Source organism: Pholcus phalangioides, unplaced genomic scaffold, assembly GCF_987345545.1.
Source record: "Pholcus phalangioides strain wild (caught in Gottingen) unplaced genomic scaffold, Ppha-v1.0 ptg000010l_1, whole genome shotgun sequence".
NCBI classification, from domain to species: domain Eukaryota; kingdom Metazoa; phylum Arthropoda; class Arachnida; order Araneae; family Pholcidae; genus Pholcus; species Pholcus phalangioides.
This window is the reverse complement of record NW_028301603.1, coordinates 17,608,032-17,627,969: the sequence shown is the minus strand read 5'-3', so window position 1 is coordinate 17,627,969 and position 19,938 is coordinate 17,608,032. Positions and strand designations below refer to the sequence as shown.

The following is a 19,938-nucleotide window of genomic DNA, read 5'->3' as shown; positions in this document are numbered from 1 at the left end:
GAACCCTCAAGCTAAGCAAACGAACAATTAGTAACCAAATGGTCCGCATACAATTCGTCCTTTCCAAACAACCTGGAAAACGATACGTTTTCTGCTTTGGCAGAATCATTAATTGCAATCCGTTAAATTTGTATTATTTGGCAATATATTAATGATTCCCTCCGCAATTAAAATCAATTACACAAATTTTGTTGATAGGATTTGGACCAAAAACTTAAGAGTAGGACATTTTACCAAAAAGTAGGACAAGCGGGAGCACTGAGCGCTTTGGTCTTTGAATATGTAAAATATACCCAGCAGACTTCGTTTTAATACTGATCCCAAATCCAGAACAACAGAAACCTCAGATCACAACACACTCTCCAAAGAGATTCCACAGTCAGTACTACTGCTACTAAACCAGACATGCACCTCGTCCATATTACTCTACGGAACTTCTAACGAATTGGTACATGTTGGAATGTGAACCTCACTTATATAGTGAACCTTCAGTGAACTTTGTTTCTGTGTAGTGATGCAATCTGCAATCAATTTTTTTAAACTATGAGTTTTTTCTCAACTCATGGTGAGTGAAGTGTAATGAATGAATAATTATACCGTTGTAGGCCTTGATCTCTGCGGCGAGACTTTTTAATGTGGAAATCGGCTCACATTCGCGCCTCGAAATTGGGAACCGCTGAAAACAAACTTCAGCCGACCACCACTGCGGCAAAGGTGGTGTTTGAACCCGCTGATGCGAGTCCGCCACTATGACCACTCGAACACCAAAGCGGCCCATAGTAATACAGAAAAATATTTTATAACTTCTTTTCCAGCCAGGCAGAAAAGGAAAAAAAAATGCATGAAATTATTTTCATATGAAAACAATTGGCGCACAAGCATAAAAATAATCACACATTTTTTACCATTTATATACTTTTATTAATTGGTATATAACAGCATTTGACAACACACATATACATAGTGTACATTTGCAAGTAAACGATGGACCAAGGTCAGACTGATCCCAGCTGATAGGGCTCGTGCTGCAAAAGATGACCTTAATCAAATGATCTATTTTCATCCTTTCCATGACCCCCATGATTTTATTTATCTTCATGACCACTTACATAGCTCAATACAATATATCGACTAAAGGCATTAGCTCCTTAACCTGGTGGCTGAGGCTACTTGAGCTCCCCAATAATTGATGGGTATATATGTATATATTAATGCAATGCATCATTCCACCTCCTGCGCATGGGCACAAATAGTGATTTTCAGCCACCCCTCAATGTTTTCTTCATGTCGACACCCATATACACAAGTAAAGTAATTCAGTAGTCAACTAAATTTCAAATGAAATCAGAGTGTGTAAACGGCCCATTGAAGTTGTTAAGTAAGCAAGTGATTTGGTGATTAAGTAGACAGAATAGAATCCAGTATATTTTTGTGATTGAGCAGGCATTATGAGCATGCGCTAGTAGGCGTGGCTTTGTATTATCCAATAATCATTCACTACTCGTTACCTTGAACCTTCATTAGTGTATCAGGGTGCAGTAGATGAGACTATAATAACACATGTTAAGTAGATTTGGGCAGATCTTAAAGCATTCGACCACTTATATAAAATTTAGTTGGCCACTAAATTACTTGACCCATATGAACAAGCTTTTGTTCAGCCCACGGGCTCTTCAGACGGGCCAGTTTGACCTTGATGATGAGACATCGATAATGTTAAGTCAAATAAAAAAAAATTCAATTTTAGTTTATATACATACACTTTAAAAAAATGGAAATATTTTCAATAATTTTCAAAGCGGAAGCCCCTGAGCCTTTATTATGTATAATTTACATTGGTTTTGAAATCAATTCAACTGTGCTTATTAAAAAATTCAATTTTATTTTTAAAAAATTGATGACACTTCAATCATTTTTTACCGATTTAAATTTTGTGGTTAAAACTGTGGATATTTTTATGAAATTATTGAAACTGGCTTTGGTTTAAGTATATGATCCACCTCCTAGACTGAGGAAAATAACACCATGAAAGGAAGATCTGGTTACAGTTTTCGAGAGTATGTATGCAAATTGGTGGTTCTGTGTTACTTCTAACTGTTTTCTGGGGGGGGGGGGGGGTAGAAGAAAAATCATCAGGCTGTAGGTGACGCCAATTTCAAGAATAAGTGCTGGTCAATTAGACTAGAATGGGGAAAGGACCACAAAATCATAAATCCGCCTGTGATCATGGCAAATTATGACGAAATTCCACCAAATGTAACAATTTATTCACATTAATGTCTGAAACGGTTACGTATGGAATGTTTTGTTCAATTTACAGTTCGTTGTCAAAAAAGATTCTCTGATCCTGAAAACGGAATGTTGCGCCATCTTTGTTTTGTACAATAAAAGCCAACTATTTACACAGTAAGTGGATACAAAATATAAAATAATAACCATGCGTATGTTTTGGAGTCTGTAACAAACATTAAAATAACCCGTTATGCTTAGAAATATTCATTTTTCCCCCCTTATACAATGACAAACATACAAAATACTAATGTTTAATACTCTGTTCATGTGCATGAGCACAAATTATCTCGCTAAAAACACACTCACGCACACATACTTCCAAAGCATAACATCACATTCTCTTTTTTTTATTATTAACTGCACATGCGCAGAATAAACGTTGAAAAAGTGGGCAGACTAGAAAAAAATGACTATGAAGCCATGCCTTATTGTGAGGTTGTCATTCAGCGCTGACATGTATTGCACCAATTCTATAAGCGACATTGAAATAGTGCACAAACAACACATTGCTACATTTATGTATGTATGTATATCACAAGACACGCATCCTGTGCCGCAAGCATTAATTGTTTTTTTTACATAGTCCAAATACAGAACAAAGTAATTAAAACATGATTTGATATAATTAAACGATAAACCCTCCCACATGTGTGTGCATACAGTTAAAAAATAAAAAGTTTTTGTACACATAATGCTCACGATACAGCACATGAAAGAGATCGGTGTCTGGCGTGACGAAGATCTGTCATCGAAATGATCAGCGTCACTATGAGATGCTGCTGCTGCTGCCACTGTTGCTGTCTGAGGTACTGGTACTGCTGATTTCTTCGGTGTAGCAGTGGTCTAAAAAGTTATCTACCGTCTGATAGAGGTGCATTTTAACATTGCTAAGTCCATGCCGTTCATCAGGATATACCTAAAAAATACCAGAGGAAAAAGTTCATAAAAAAACCGAAATGTTTCCAACATTTCAGTTCTCAAGAAACCCTTACTAACATCATTGCGAGATTGTTTTCCACAACCCTAGATGACAGGACCATCTTAGGAACATAATGATTGTGTACTGTATATACTGTGTACTGTATAATGTACTACCCGGATCAAATGATTTTTCTGAGGCCCTACCTAGCAATTTCTCAAAATTTCCAATCTGATCTCATTATTGTGAGGCCCCTCTCTGCACTTGAGGCCCGGTCGGATCCATATAATAAGATGTCACTATAGATGGTCATGAGACTGTTTTACTGAACCCACATAAACATGAATATTTCTCCGATATACAGTAGACTAATACAATATGTGCGGAAAACTGGCTGAATGAAAAGATATTGATGTTTTAGGAAATCTGTTTTCTTCATCTCTCTGCCCTCGCTTTCATCCTTTTCTAACTTCAAGGGATGAATCCGAGCCGGTATATCTCATGATTTAAAAAAAATCTCTCTGCAGAGAGCAGGCAGACCATGAACATGATAGTTACATAGCTGTGCACATATAAATACACACAACACGTTCCACCCTGTACTGATTTGTTAGAAATTTCATAGAGGAATGTGTACGAGGTGCATGTAAAGTAAAGCAGTAGTAGTCAGCCTCACTGAATGGTAGGTTCTGGCACATTATCTCGAACACGTTTTGGTAGGTACTACCGTTTATCTTTCAAATTGTCAGGGATGGAATCAAATGTATATTGATTTGTGTGATAACAATTTGTGCCTTAAAATTGCTTGCCACCTGGCAGTCAAGAAATTTTCATAATAGTCTTTGGCTATGCAGATCTAGGTTTGAATTCCAGTTTAGGCATGAATGTGTACTATCACAAGCGATGTCCCTGGACCAGATCACACAGATCTCAATTTAATAAATAATGGTAATGAAATAATTATATTATTATTGTTTATTAAATTGATAAACCACAACAAAAATCTCCAAGTTACTAGGCATGTAAGCTGGGTAAGGCGAGAGCACTGGCATGCTCAGTCTTTTGCGTAAATAAATCCTGGACTACGAACTCTGGCCATTATGGCAACCGCCCTACCCATAATATACATATGAATTCAAAATTAACTTTCATTTTGAAAGGTATGTATTCAGGGTGTTGTTTTGAAGTGACGACAAACTCAGAGGGATGATATTAGGTACCAATAGGAAACAAAAATTGTCCTAGATCATGAAGTAGCAAACCACGTTCAGTCTGTGAAAATCGCAAAAACAGATGTCATGAGGATAGGGCAGTTCTTTTGGGGACACCTTAAATCACTTGTGTATCAGATGCCTGTGGAGACACTGGAGTATCTTGTAGCATGGATCGTCGTCACTGAGGCAGACATCGCCTGCACCCAGTATCTTCGAGCCCATCCAACAATTGCTACTCTGTCACTGTCAGCTGTGCAATGGCCTTTGTGATCACAACTTCGAACAACTACTGTGTAATCATTTCTCTTATTCTACTACTTGACGTTGAACTGCGCTGCACAAACTGTATTGTAATTATGCTGTCAAGTAAATTGTTTTTGGGAATTTATTTTCCTTTTTTTAAGCTTATTATTGTGTACACCACAGGTTGTGTTGTGATCATGCTGTCAAATAAATTTTTTCTCTTCTCATTATTGCCCTTTTTGTTCCACTCGATGCCACACTCTCATAAACATTTTTGTGATTTTCATCGTCTATAAATGGGGTTTGCGATACCATGTTCTATGAGAATTTTTCTTTCCTCTTGATGCCTAATCTTATCCCACTGAGGTTGTCGCCACTCCAAGGCAACACTTGGTATATAGCTCTTGAATATACAAGAATTGTGGTGGCTTCATTTGCGATATTAAGTATCTTAATTGTGATATTAAGTATCTTTTCAGAATTTATTAGATTGTTTTTCCCTCTTTCCCAAACATTCTCAATGCAAATTTAAAATCATGGTTTTAACATTAAAATACATTAGCGAGAACAGTAGCAACACTATATACCTGCATACGGAATATGATTCCAGCATCTGTCAGAGATTTCGATAGCATCGCAGATTGCTGCCAATGTACATTATCTGGAACATTCAGAAATTACTTAATTTCACATAATATAAATTAAATGCATAATTTATGAGACATTAAGATTTCTTTTACATTCAGACACCTAAGATATTCGACATACCATCAGCGAGTCCATGAACAAGGAGATACTTTTTGCCCTTGAAATTATCTACCCTTTTCATGACCTCAGATTTTTCGTAATTAACCAAATTATCAGAAACCGTTGGAAACTGCATGAAACGTTCGGTGTACGCTGAATCTATATCAAAATAGGAAATAGTAATGTATGGAACTGGATTCAGTGAGAAGCATTTGATAACTACAGTGAAATCTTGATATAATAATATTCTGTGGATCAAGGAAAAATATTACTGCAGAGGGATTATTGTTATATCGAGCGGCGGTAGGTTAACATTAGACTGCAGGCATTTCCAAACAAACATTGAAAGAAATACTGTCATAGAGGAGTTTATAGTTATTGTTGTAGTGAGGTTTCACTGTATATACGGGGTGATTATAATTAAGTTATCGCACTCTGAGTGTTTTTCTAAAAAACTACTTTCCAAATACAGCCAAATTTTTAGGATACCTTAATGAGACCATGGGAGAGATATTAATGAAATAAAAAAATAGTTCTATTTTTGACAACCAGGTGAAAAAACTGTGCTTTTTTATTGTATTTTTCTATTTTTCATGGATCATATAGCATATATATACCAAGTTTCAATGGAATATGTCCTTTAAAATGTTCACTACATAGGTCGGAGTAATGTCAGTATACTGATGGGAGCTACATTAGTCTGAGCAGTGTCATTCTGCCGAAACTACTCAGACCTATGTAGCTCCAGTTCTGGTAGACTTATTCCGTTGAAACTTGGTATATACGCTATTTGGTTCATGGGGAAAAAATAAAATTGAATAAAAGCATCTTTTTTTTCACCTGATGATCGAAATACAACTTTTTTCCTATAAATCTCTCTTTGATGGTCTCATTAAAATATTCTTAAAATTTGGCTGTGTTCGGATAAGCATTTTTTGAGAAAAACTACTCAGAGTACAGAAACTATAATCACCCTGTATATATAGTTTAAAAATTTCTAACCATGCTTACCATAATATCGCCAACTCGTCACAGGAGCCACGGATATCCCACACTTGAATATTCCGTCATCTGAAGATAATATCATGGCGGACACGTAGCCTCCATAAGACCAACCAAATACTGTTATCTTTGTTTCATCAACATATGGAAGTGTGTCCCTTAAATATCTGTAAATTTACACCCAGATATCAAACTGCATCTCTATTGTCGGAAATATATATAAATCGCCATTCATTTAAACAATCAAAAACATTAATCTTACTTCGTGATGGTGATTTGATCTTGGACTTCGACAGTTCCTAGTTTGCGATAAACTTCATGCAACATTTTGTTTCCTTTGTAATCGCTACCTCTGCCATCTATCATTGCAAAGATTATATTACGCTTGCTTGCTAAGTAAGTGCCCCAACTGATCCCAAAACTTTCTTGGACAAGCTGGCTGTTAGGTCCAGCATAACTGAAATAACGGGAACAAATATCAACACAGAGAAATCTACAAGTTAATCTAATCTCAAACTGTGATTAAGAATTTTATATGATTTACTTAATACAAACAAACAGGGCCATCTCAAGAGAATCATGGACCATGGGCCAAGGGATTTTTCTAAAGCCCTACCCCCTGGCAAATTTACATGCTTACTCTACAACTACTAAACCACAAATGCAGCTTACCCATATTCGTCTGTGGAACTTTTAACGAATTAGCACATGTTGGAATGTGCATGTTCAGAACATAATGTGAAGTTTGTTTCTGTGTAATGCTTGTTATGCAGTGCTGCCATCTACCATAAAATTTTCTAACTATAAGTAAAGTGTAATGATTGAATAATTGTATCATTGTGGTTCTGTTGCTCTTTGTGGCGAGACATATTTAAAGGGAGATTGGCTCAAAGTTTGGAACTGGAGAGAACCAACTTCAGCCAACCTGGGTCCTTGCGATGTGAGTCAGTAACTATGACCACTCGATCACCACAGCGGCATATGCTTACTCTAAAAAATTTTCAGTCAGATCTCATTTTTGTTAGCCATCCTGTGCCATGCCTAGGTGGGCCCATGCGTTAAGATGGCACTGCAAACAAGATGATTATTAAAAAAATAATAATTACACTTGTAGCATCAAGGGATATTTCGTTATTTCATCTTCCCTGAGTCCAGGAGGTAACAGCAGCATAACTTGCGCCTCTATAATGAAAAACAAAATCTTTAAATTAATAGATTAAAATGTACAGCAAATAAGTTCATAATAACATGTTTTTTGAAACATAACTTGGTAATGCCTGGCAGTCAAAGCTTTAGCTAGAGAAAGAAGGTTCTAAGAACCTCCACTTCCCCTGACTGCCCACAACCTCTGATCTGATTACTGTCATCAAGACAATTATTAGACCATCAGGACTAGGGTTACCAGATGTCACTTTTTTATGCCATTTTTAAGCATCCTCCAACATTTTGGAAAAATTGCCCTTTTGTCTTTCTTTTCAGGTTCCAGGAATTGTTTTTCTTTCTTCTCCCCCCCCCCATTTTGAACCATACATCTCTTCATTGATATGAGTGTTTTGTGGTGTTTTTTTTGCCATACAATGGTACTTCGGTTAATGCTGGCAGATAGATTCTACAACCATAGGTGTATTTATGGTTTAACTGCCTCTGGGCTTTACAAATTTCACTGCCTTTTTTTTCTCCCATCCAAGTCTAATTTTACGGACTCAAATTTGCAGCACTGTGACATGACCTTCTTGGCCCCGACCCAGTAAACTTACCTGGTCATAACCTTAACCCGGTCACTTACATGCTCACACACTTTTTTTTGTCACTCACATGCTTGCACACATTCTAGGCCACTCACTGACCTAGTAACTGGCACCCTAGGTCACTTTTTCGATCGCATACTGATGTAGCTCTTCACTGTCTAGGTCATTCACATGCTCACACACTGTTTTGGCCACTTGATCTCCAGTTCATTTCCACGCTCAAAACACTAAAAGTCACTCTTTTGGTCAGTTACTGGTTTTACCCTTCTCTCTCTAGGTCACTCACGGACAGGTTCTTTGCTCTCTTGGTCACTCTTCTGATTCCTCACGTGCTTGCACACTCTTTCATTCACTCACATGATTGCAAACCCTATAGGTCACTCATTTGGTCATTCACTAACCTTAGTGCATCATTCTCTAGGCAGAGGCACACTTATGGTTTTACAGCTTGTGGGCTATAAAAACTTTTCACCATGCTTCTACCATTCTAATAACTTTCTAACTTACTTTACCACTCATTACTAAACTTTGTTGCTCCTCAGAATTTGCCAATTTGGGCTAAAGCCCACCCCCTGTAAATATGCATCTGTCTATGACGCAAGTAGCTAAATCTTTGTAAGTTTACTGATGGGTATCAATCACAGCTATCAATTTCCCCCAGAGGAATGTTTATGAGGTGGCTGCATGTATGGTTTTGTATCAGTGGCATACTTGCAAGAGCACTAGGAAGGCTATAGCCCAGGGCAGCAAGTTTGGAAGAGCAGCAAATTCAAGTAATTGGTGATCAAGAACATTTGAACAGGAGAGAGAAGGGCAGCAAAATTTGAATGACTTGCGGTACAATTTTTCAATCATTAAACTTCACTCAGAAAAATTGGTGGTAGGTGGCAGCAGTACACATAACAAGCATTACACAGAAACGAACTTCACATCAGGTTCATAACACATACATGCACATTCCAGCATGTACCAATTCGTTAGAAATTCCACAAAGGAATATGGACAAGGTGCATGCGTGATTTAGTAGTAGTAGTAGGCAGCAAAGCCCTAAATATGCCTCAATTAAGTAGTAGTGGTAATCAGTACTGTCTGAGCAGTGCCAGGAATTTCCCAGAGAAAGCAATGTAATGTTCTGGGAGGGGGGGGGGTCTCTTACCATAGGCAGAGGATAGACTTGAATGTCTACGGGGGCATGATGATGATTGCTGGGGAAGATGATGATGTTAGTTCATGTACACCAATATATATATATTAGATCAATCTGCTTTGCCTTTGATGCTGGGGGAAGGGGCACTATGCTCTCGTATGCCCCCTATCTCTGCCCATGTCTCTTACCTAACTGAAAGTGCATACCTGCCTACCAATTCTAAAGGTTGGAATATACTATGCTGAAGTGACTTGAATATCAGCTCACAACGGAGAAGTTGTGAATTGTCTGCTGACTTTCACACTGACGTGGAAATTAAGTGAAGTGGAATTTGCATGTCACAGAACGTCTTTGACATGACGTGAAATCACGTCACATCAGTGTAGTGGGTTTCGGTCTTCACTCTCAAAAATCATGGCATCAAATCTCATTATCACAAGACCCCCAGGCCGTGTCTGGATGAGGCAATGCATTTAAATGGTCCTACTACCAATAATAACTCAGTGCCAATTCTCTGTCATGCCTTCGGATATATTCCTGTAAATGAGCATGCAAAATAAACTTTATGGCAAATCTTGCAGGTTGCAATTCCGTGAAGTAACTTTTGAAAATAATGTTGTAGTGAAATTGTACAAAGTGAGGGATATTTGCATATTTATAGATGAGATTTGATAAACGAAAAACCGAAAACATAATCAAAATAGGACTCACTGTAAGTAGTTCCCGGAATTGGCACTTGGAGCTGCTTTATCGTTGGAAGGGATCTTTTTGTGAGCAACTCTTTGAGGTTATCATTTGTATCCAAAACTGTTTCTGTTCGAGAATAAAAAAATGAATTGGTCACACAATGAATTGTAATCACATGTTTATAAACTTGAATCCATCAAATTATCCACTTGATTTAAGGTTCAGCAAATATGTGAGGATGAAATTTGTATTTACTTAGTTCTTTATCTTCAGTTGATCGTAGCTCTATTTGCGGAACACCAGGTCCAAGGCACTTCAGAATGTAATAAGAAGACTTAGGAGCGAAACGAGCCGAGTTATAAAGGCAATCAGGACTAACATCGCATGTTATACAAAATGTCTGACCAGGAGATGAATGAGTAATATCTGTTACACCAAACAAGTGACGTTCACCAGGCTTATCTTCTAGTGTGCTGATGTAATATCTAGAGTAAGAAGGAACAAATCATAAGAAGCTGTGACAATAATTAAATCTAGACAAGACATTCTCAATGCTTGCGAGCATAGGGTTACCAGATGTCCTCCCTTTTGATGTCATTTCAAGTGCCCTCCTACATTTTAGAAAATTCATCGTTTTGTCCTCTTTTTCAGGATTTCATTATTTTTTTTTCTGGGAAAACTAAAACCCTACACCTCTCCATTGACATGAATGTTGGTTTGTGGGGGTTCCCCCTTCCCTCCCCCACACGTTTACATGCTTTGATCAATTGCCGTCAAAATTCTGAGAATACAAGAACCCAAGTTACCGGCAGGGCCACAAATACTATTCCAACCATGGAAAATGCAAGTTTGAAAAACAACTCTGGAAGAAGAAAACTGCAGCATTTATTTTAATGTTTGCTCGCCATTAAATGCAGTGATTTGGTCCTCCTTACCAACAGGGGAAGGAAGGGGAGGAGTAATGTCTTCCATTCAGAAACAAAGAAAACAGGATGCAAACAACACTCGATGCTGATTCTTAGTGAAAATGGGAAAAAGTGATATTAAAACACAGTGTGCATGCAGGCGTCACCCTTTCTCAGTTTTTGAATCTGGTAACCCTGTGCAAACATTCTTAATTCTCACTTTGAATATCAATATTTGTGTTGAATTTCCTGCTATGAAGGTGTTGATCGACACCTCAATTAAACTAGCTCAATCAAGAGATATTCAGTGATTTATATTATACTGGTGTGAGTATGAGTGGATACAGGCTCTTAATACACGGTGTGCAAGTAGGAGGCTATTGGTTTGCCTTTGTCCCCCCCCCCATGCCTCCAATGCATTTTTTCAAGTGAAGGAGGGGAATGTCATCACGTTTCCTCTTTGTATCTGCATGTGGGTCTCGGTTTGAATGTATGTCAGAATTCCCATTTGAGTGCTCTTCTAATACAGAGGATAAATAGTGATTATCAACGTGCCTTCTAATTTATATTTTGCCTGTACAGGCCTGTTATTACTCAGCACTCAGAGTTTTAATATCCATGGGGAAACCATAAAATAACATGCTACCATGTGCAATAGAGGGAATTTCTTCTGCATGGCAAAAATTCTGTGTGCACAGAAGCATATTTACGGTGCGATATTTTGTTCATAGCTTGAAAGGAATATGGTAGAACCTCTTGATAATAGAAACTGAAGATTTTTCTGCTAACGAGGAGTGTCTCTTAATGGATAGTAAAATGCATTGAGGCGTGTTGGTGTAATCAAGAAAAGTGCCCATTAATGTGAAAAAAGTCTGCCAACTGCATGGCCCCCACAGGAATGGGGCTGACCAGGTCCCAGAACCTGGGACGACATTTTTTTTGTTTTTCACACAATAAATTCACCATTGGAAGGGCCTGTGAAAAGTCTGGCTTGGAAGGGGAGCTGCAGAATATGGGCCCAGCCTAGGGTCCCTTATCCAAGATGTGAGGTCCATGGCTAACAGGGAGTGCCCAGTATGGGCGATTCCAATATATAGTTGAATCCCATTTTAAAAAATACCGTTATAGCAAAAAATCTCATTTCAATGAACACATTTCTAATCCCTCAAATAAGTTTACATAGGAACAATGCTAGGTAACCTGGAATTCCTTTATAACAAAATTTCATTGTAATGAAGTAATTCTTCCAGTCTCTTGGCATTTGTTATAACGGGATTCGACTGTATTTATAATCATGACTTGAACATTTTTTTCAAGATCTTGTGCGTTTTATTTTTGGGCTCAAATCAATGATTTTTTTTGACTGAAATGATTCAGTCAGAGTTGATTGCGGCAATGAAAGAACAGCAAAAACATACTTACACAGTCTTATCTTTGGCACTATGTTCGAGAATTTCCGTGACAACATATTGACCCTTCGTCAAGAAGTCTAATTTTCCGGTCTGTAATGATACATCAATTCATGTCATTAGAATGGAAATGTATGAGAATGTCCAAAATCAGTGAATTAAACGTCCATTCATCAAAATAGTGCAACAGTCGAACTTCCCTGAAATAGAGAAAAAAAATAACACAGTATGCACCTCACCTGAACATTCACCATGGCTAGATGTTTGAAACGGCCAGCACTGCTTTCTGGCGGTCCTGGTAAAATAACAAAGTAATACTGTTTATCATCTGTAAACTTCAGACCATCGTAAAGTTCAACCCATCCTTGTCCTTTGGTATCTTCTTCATGATTCTGAAAAAGATTTAAAAAATTGTGTATGCTATGTTTGCCAGGGGCGTATTTATGGTTTTGCTGCCTGTGAGATACATGAATTTTGCTGCCCTTCTTCTAGTCTAATTTTTTGATGATTAATACCTTAAATTCATCAACCTATGCTATAACCTGCTTGAGATCATCCCATCCCTCTCCTACCAGTACACCTGTGTCTTAGTCACTTCCATACTCACTCTCCCTCAAAGTCACTTCTTTGATCACTCCCATGCTCACACACTAAGTCAATCTTTTAGTCATTCACATGCTTGCACACTGTTCTGGTCACTCCCGTGCTTGCACACTGGTTTGGTAACTCACATGATTGAACATGCTCTAGGTCACTCTTTTAGTCACTTACTGGCATGGTTCTTTGGTTTATCAGACATATACCATTTACAAGTTTACACATGCTCTATGTCTTTTTTTTTTTGGTTTTTCACATGCTTGCACACTCTCTATATCACTTGTTTGGTCACTCTTCTCCTCACTCACCTGCTTTCAAACTTTCTAGGTCACTCACTGGCTTACGTGGCAGAGGTGGATTTATTTAGGGTCACATAAACTTAGCCGCCCTTCTCCCATTCTACTAATTTTTTTGGTCACTTTCCTCAAATTTGCCACCCCAGGCTATAGCAGCCTGCTAAGCAGCGCTGTCTTAACGCATGGGATCATCCGACACGGCCCAGGAGCCTGAAGAGAAAAGGGGCATCACAAAAATGAAATGTGGTTGGCGTTTCCGAGAATTCACCGCATAGGGCCTCAGAAAAATCATTTGGCTTGGGGGTCCATGATGCTCTTGAAACGGCTCTGCTGCTAAGCCCCCCCTTCCCGCCACTGATGTCTGTATCAAAACATTTCCTCTGTACATAAAGCTGCACAAATATTGGGTACAAATGCTACAGAAAAACCACCCAATGACAAGAAAGGCCACCAACTATATAACTATCAAGTTTTAGTTTTTCTTTCGTTAAAGATGATTACAAAGAATTAGTCATTTATAGTGAATATAGAGTCTCTTACTGTTTTGCAGAGCCATCCGTCTGATTCCCTGCAGATACTGATGATGGCATGATCTTGAGAGCGTTTCAACCAAGTAACAGCCAACGAACCGTTGTCTGCCCACTGAACCGTAGTGAAATAATAGTCCCTATTTCAAATATACAATGGTACATTTTCAGGTTACAAGTTCCTTGACTCACAAATGAACCAAGTTGAAACAAAAGTAATCACTAAAAGTGCTTTAACTCAGTGGTTCCCAAATGGGTGTGCGTAGAAAACTCCAGGGGTCCATGGTCTGATTGTGGGATTATAAAATAAATTAAAGCAAAGTTTTTTAAAAAGAAAGCGAATATGAATGAATTACTTGAAAATAAAAGTTTCAATTTAATTTACGAGCAAAAGGGCAGACTTTGATAGACTGCAGCAGTGATATTGTTATGATTCGCCAAAAATTGTACTTGTGGAGACAAATCTTGATAGGGGTATGAAGCAGTATTTTAGTGGTTCTTCTGCAGTCCAGTAGATGGAATTGCTATCATTGATGGTATTGTATTTATTAGTTGGATGAAATGTTCTCCACTGTTCGAAAACATTCTCACTGCTAGAGTGAGGCTGTAGTTCCTGCTGATATGAATGGGTGGTTCATGGCTAGACATAAATTCTGGGGATCCACGGCTAAAACTGGAGGTTCATTTCAGATACAAAGATTTTCTGAGGGGTCCACGACAAAAAGTATTTATAAACTGTTCCTCTAACTCAAGACAAAATACCCAACTTATGAGCTTGAAATGTACAAAAAATGCATTTGATACATGAAAGCTTGGTTGATTGGTTCTGCTAGCACTGAAAGCGATTGTATTGGACCGTACTGCAACAACTTGAATTGGTACTTTTTCGACCTCACCTTAATGAGGTTCAACTGTAAGGCTACATTTGTTCCTGTGCAGGGCCAGAACAAGAGGGGGGGGGGCAAAGGAGCAACTATCCTGTGCAGCAAATTTTAGGTGTGTGTGTGTGAAAACAAAAACACCATCATAAAATAATAACATTTTACATTGGTGGGGGTAACAAAATCATATTTCCACCCTCCTTCTCCCCCCCCCCCCCGCAAAAAAAAACTAAGTTACAACCTTAATTCTGTGCATAGAGTACATTGCACTGTGCCATAGTAATTGAATTTTATATAAGTGTTGACATTTTAGAGAATGGGGGGCATGAATTGAAGAGATATTTACCATTCTGTGTGGGGGGAAAATTGCTTTGAGATACGAGTAACTTTCAGCCATAATCTAAACTTGTAACTTGAGGTATAGCTATGTATGGTCAAGTCTCTATAATCCGAGGTGGATGGGACTGAAGCCACCTCAGATTACCAAAAAATTTGAACAATCCAAAAAATAAATAATGCTTTAAATTTTGGTTTTATTTTGAAAAAAAAAAAAGCAAAAGCAGAACTAGCATACTTACTCCATTTGCAACAAGTTTCGTTTCTATTCAGTCTTTTTATAGCTTCAAACTTGGTTAGCATAGAAACAAACTTTCTTTTACTTGTATTTTTGAAATAATTTTTGCATCATCTCACAGACATGAAAAATAGCACAGTATAGAGTTCTTAGCCATACAACAAGTTTCAAAAAATGAGGAATGTGGAAAAGGGCGTGAAGATGAGAGAGTGGTTGAGAAGAGTTCAGGATGGGATTGATGGTGAATGAGGTGAGACCAGTGCCATCTTAACACATGGGCTTACCGGGACATGGCTCAGGCGCCTCAAGGGAATAAAGGGCCTCACAAAATATAAGATCTGATAAAGTAAAATAAGATCTGGTTGAAATTTGAAAATTTGCCAAGGCCTTAAAAAAAGGCCTTAATAAGGCCTTAAAAAATTACTTGGCCTCAGGAGCCCACGATGCTTTTGAGACGACACTGGCTGAGACACAGGTTTCATCTGCCTTTCCAATGATTTTACATAAGCAATTAAAGAAAAATGCCACCATTATGAAGGAAATGGTCAAACTTGCTCCTCTTTCTCAATGAAGCTCTGAAAGTTAAAATGGTCTACATCCATTCAAGCGAGTGATATTTTATTACACCAGCTGGAAAGAATCTTAACTTCTGCAAACTATGTGGCTACAGAGGGCACCAACTGAAGGGGGATAATTTTTTGGGGCGAAAACTAAAAGGGAGCAATTTTTTAAAACACCAACTGAAGGAGAGGGTTGATTTTTTTTGTAACCAAAATACTATTCGCTTGCAATTGAAAAGCGTCCAGAACCCACCCTGTACACCAGATACCCATAATAGGGCTGGGGGCTACCTAGTTCCTTTGAAACTGAAATTACTGTGCAATATGTATGTATATACTACATATAGAGTATTCTTGGGGGGGGGGGAGGGGGGTGTAAAGCGAGAGAAAGAGGATCTCAAGAGAGAAACTCAAAAAATATTTCAGTGCCTCAGATGATTTACAAAACTCTAACTTTGGAGGCTTGGATATTCAAAGCTCTACTGTACATTCATTAACAGAAATCCGTAAAAAATATCTGCACATACAGATATCGATAGTTGAGTAACCTTTTTCATTGCAGAGAGATTGAAAAATTTTCGGTATTGAAAATGTTGTATGCGCTTCACAAGATGCTATAGTTGTTCAAGATTACACACAAGTGACGCAAAGGCACCAAACATCCTAATCTAACTCCCATGAAGAAAACTTTTTAGAATTCTTGAATTATAGATACCATATAAAATATGAATCAAAATTACTTACAGATCCTCGTATTCTTTTGGAGGTTGTACTTGCAGAATTCGTGAAGTATCTGTTAGATCCACCACCCATATCTGCACGGTAGGATTTGGCGTTCCTGGCTGTAGTGAGAGAATCAAGAATTAAAATGATTAATACATTGTAATGAATTCAACATATCTTTTATATCATTCAGCGATTGTATAAAGAGTGAAAAATCTATATAATAACACTCAATGGACTGGAGAACCATATCATTATAGATTGAATATATAGGGTTGGCGAGAAGTCCATGCATTTTAAAAATTAATAACAAATCAAGATTGATTGCCCCAATTGACATAAAAAGTTGTGGTTTGTACTAAAGCACCTATTATAGCCTAGAGGTTTTTTTTTTAAATAAATTAAAGAAAGTGTGTTCCAATTTCACTCACAGGTGGCAGCGTAAAATCAAAACCCCAACATAACACATAAAATGTAACATAAACAGTGCATAATTAATGTTTATGGCAATGTTATGACACTTTGTATTATATAAAAGTACTGCACTTCAACAAGAGCACTTTTTCATCCATTTCGGTGTAGCTTGAGCTAAAAAGGGTGCTTATATTGAAATGTGATAGTTTTATGCAACACAAATTGTCATATACATTAATTATGCACTGTTTGTGTTGCATTTCATGTGTTATGTCGAGTTTATTGTTCTACAGCACCACCTATGAGTCAGAAAATTTAAACTTTCTAATTTATCAAAAAAAAGAAAAGAAAAACAACCTCTAGGCCATGATAAGTATTTTAATGCAAACCATACCTTTTCATGTGAATTGGTTGAATTGTTATTGATTTTTAAAACGCGACCAGGACTTTTCATTCACCATGTATTAATGTATTTATTTTCACTATGAAAAGCGCACTGGTATCAAATTAACATCATTATATAGGAAATTGTTGTTATAGGAGATAGTTATCAGGCCTGTAGCCATAAATTTCTTGCAGGGAGGAAGACCACTTTCATTTTGGGGGGGACCAAAGTGATAGAATAGATTTGGCCATCTTTTCCCTTTTTCTGTCATATTATCATATTTTGGTTTGGGAGAAAGACCCATAATTTTCCCCCTACAGCCTTGGTTATCATTATATAGGATTTTTATACTGAATTATAATAGGCCCAGATTTTGTGTAGTCACATCATGAAAACTGCAACTAAAATTAAGGGTTAAAAACTCATACTTTGATTGCAGCAGATAGGAGTAACAAGAATATGGGCATAAATCATACAGGTATGAAACAAAAAAAGCATTATTGATCAAATAAATAGGGCACTTTCCATGATTCTGAGACAATCTGCAAGTTATAAGTATTCTTACTTCTACCACTTAATCATGCCTGCACCTTTTGAACATTCTTCTACAGAATATGAATAAACAAAGTACATATAGAACATGTGTTCTGAGTGTATGGGTTATCCTAAAGTATCTATGTTGCCAGAGTTATGCATGTTTAGTGTTATACTAGTGCTGCAATCTATTTTTACTTGAAAAACGCTAGATCTGGAAAGGAAAGTATTGTGCATACCTTTGGGTACCTTAAAGATATCATTTCCGTATAAACATTCTTCACATCTCTGTATGAACCATAATAAGGGTACTTCATTTCCTCAACTTTGGTGTCATTAAATGTGGCGAAAGCAAGCTGTTTCCCATCTTCTGACCACCAGAGGGCATGACTACTTGACAGCACTTCCTCTGAAACAGTGTGGAATGTGAGAAATGTTTGAATAAAAATATACACCAGATGAAAAACTTATGGCAATGATCTCATAGGAAAACATAAATTTAAAGAATTCTATATGATGATTCATTGGGCAATAAATACTTTATTGTACAAAGAATATCAATCAGCATTTATGAGACGAATGTTTCTCACCTTCATACAGCCAATCAGGTACTCCATTATATATGACATCATCAAGTCCAGTTGATGTCAATCTCTTTGGTTCTGAGTGAATACTTTCCATATAATAAACATCATTGTAAAGCACATAGACCTATATTTCCAAATATTAGATCGGGGGGAAAAAAAGCAAAATGAAATGCATTCGATTTCTGAAATTTCTTTCAAAATATTTCAAAGCTATATGAAAGTGATAGAAGTAAACTACAATATCATCCACAGTAAATGTGAGCACACACTCCTTCAAAAAACGATGTTTTTCTAGTGATACTCATTAAAAATGTACCTAATATCTGAAGGATTTTAGTTACAGTTTTGTTTTGTTTTACCGATGGATGGTGCTGTGTGGCATCAGAGAATGGGGGAAGATTTAGATTTATCACGTTGGCAATATGAGTCAGTATGTTTGAGGCAAGATGGCCTTCAGCCATGTGTTTTGTTTGTACCCTGTGCATGTTTCCTCATATTTTCTCTTTTGTGCATGAAGTAAATGTATCGCAAAATGATTTTCTCTTTTTTCTGTGGAAGTTGATTCACCTCTAGAGAAATATCCCTAGAAAAAAATGGGGGCTCAGTGAGGAGATTGCGCTGAAGGTTTCGTGAGACTCACCCTGACTGTGAAAGTTTTATCTTTGTGTAAATCATCCTGGCTCTAAAACAAAATTGGGCTCAAAGATTTCGTTCTCATGTGAGCCATCCTGATTATGAAGGTGTCACATGTTTATGAAAACAATGCTTAATATCAAGGAAACAGTTATTTTCCGGATATTATGCCGAGGCGAGCTCGGAAAGAAAAGTCATCATGTCTCCGCCGGGACTCAAATCCAGGCCCTCTTGCATACCGGGCAAGCATGCTAGAGGGCCTGGGTTCGAGTCCCGGCGGAGACGTGATGACTTTTCTTTCCGAGCTCGCCTCTGCATAATATCCGGAAAATAACTGTTTCCTTGATATCTCTGGCTGAGAAAGAAGCCATCTATATCTCTCTAATGCTTAATATGTCAATGTTATTTTTGTGCACTGTGTATAATGTTTGCTTTTTACTTGGAAAATTGATCTGAAATTTCATTGAATTCAGTGAGCCATAGGATGGCAGAGTTTTAGGATTTTAGTTTGTTATAGTTTTATTTTATGACTAATGGATGGCGCTGCAGCGTCAGGGAAATATTTAGATATGTTGTACTGGCAGCATAAATCGATCTGTGGGGCAAGATGGCATTCAGCCACATATTTTGTTTTTAGTCTGGATATGTTTCGTCATGTTTTATTCTTTGTGTGTGAAGTGAATGTAAAGAAAAATTGTTTTGTTTCTTCGCTATGGAAGCAGATTCACCCCCAAAGAATATTATCCCACCTAGCATACCTAACATGAAGTTTGTTTCTGCAGAATGTTGTAAGCCTGATTGCTCTGTCTGTGGGAAACAAAGATTATATTATTGCTGACTGAGGCTTAGATACTTGAGGCATCATGTTACTTTCCATACAGAAACACAGCATATTGCAGCATATTTGTGAACAT

General features: G+C 37.5%; 1 protein-coding gene across 5 annotated transcripts in view; it reads right to left on the bottom strand.

Moving 5' to 3' along the window:
* Positions 1-2,096: 2,096 nt before the first annotated feature.
* The window catches only part of LOC149081017 (dipeptidyl peptidase 4-like), a 174,834-nt gene continuing 156,992 nt past the window's right edge, over positions 2,097-19,938 (bottom strand). For all 5 annotated transcript variants that reach the window (XM_089237759.1, XM_089237761.1, XM_089237760.1 and 2 more), the window contains 14 exons: positions 18,395-18,515; positions 18,044-18,213; positions 16,493-16,590; positions 13,747-13,873; positions 12,553-12,705; positions 12,327-12,406; positions 10,255-10,484; positions 10,024-10,125; positions 7,524-7,599; positions 6,680-6,874; positions 6,427-6,584; positions 5,437-5,574; positions 5,256-5,329; positions 2,097-3,208 (listed from right to left, as the gene is read on the bottom strand). In XM_089237759.1, the coding sequence (XP_089093885.1) occupies positions 3,059-3,208; positions 5,256-5,329; positions 5,437-5,574; positions 6,427-6,584; positions 6,680-6,874; positions 7,524-7,599; positions 10,024-10,125; positions 10,255-10,484; positions 12,327-12,406; positions 12,553-12,705; positions 13,747-13,873; positions 16,493-16,590; positions 18,044-18,213; positions 18,395-18,515 (1,872 nt within the window). In that variant the 3' untranslated portion in view covers positions 2,097-3,058. The remainder of the gene's footprint in view (positions 3,209-5,255; positions 5,330-5,436; positions 5,575-6,426; positions 6,585-6,679; positions 6,875-7,523; positions 7,600-10,023; positions 10,126-10,254; positions 10,485-12,326; positions 12,407-12,552; positions 12,706-13,746; positions 13,874-16,492; positions 16,591-18,043; positions 18,214-18,394; positions 18,516-19,938) is intronic.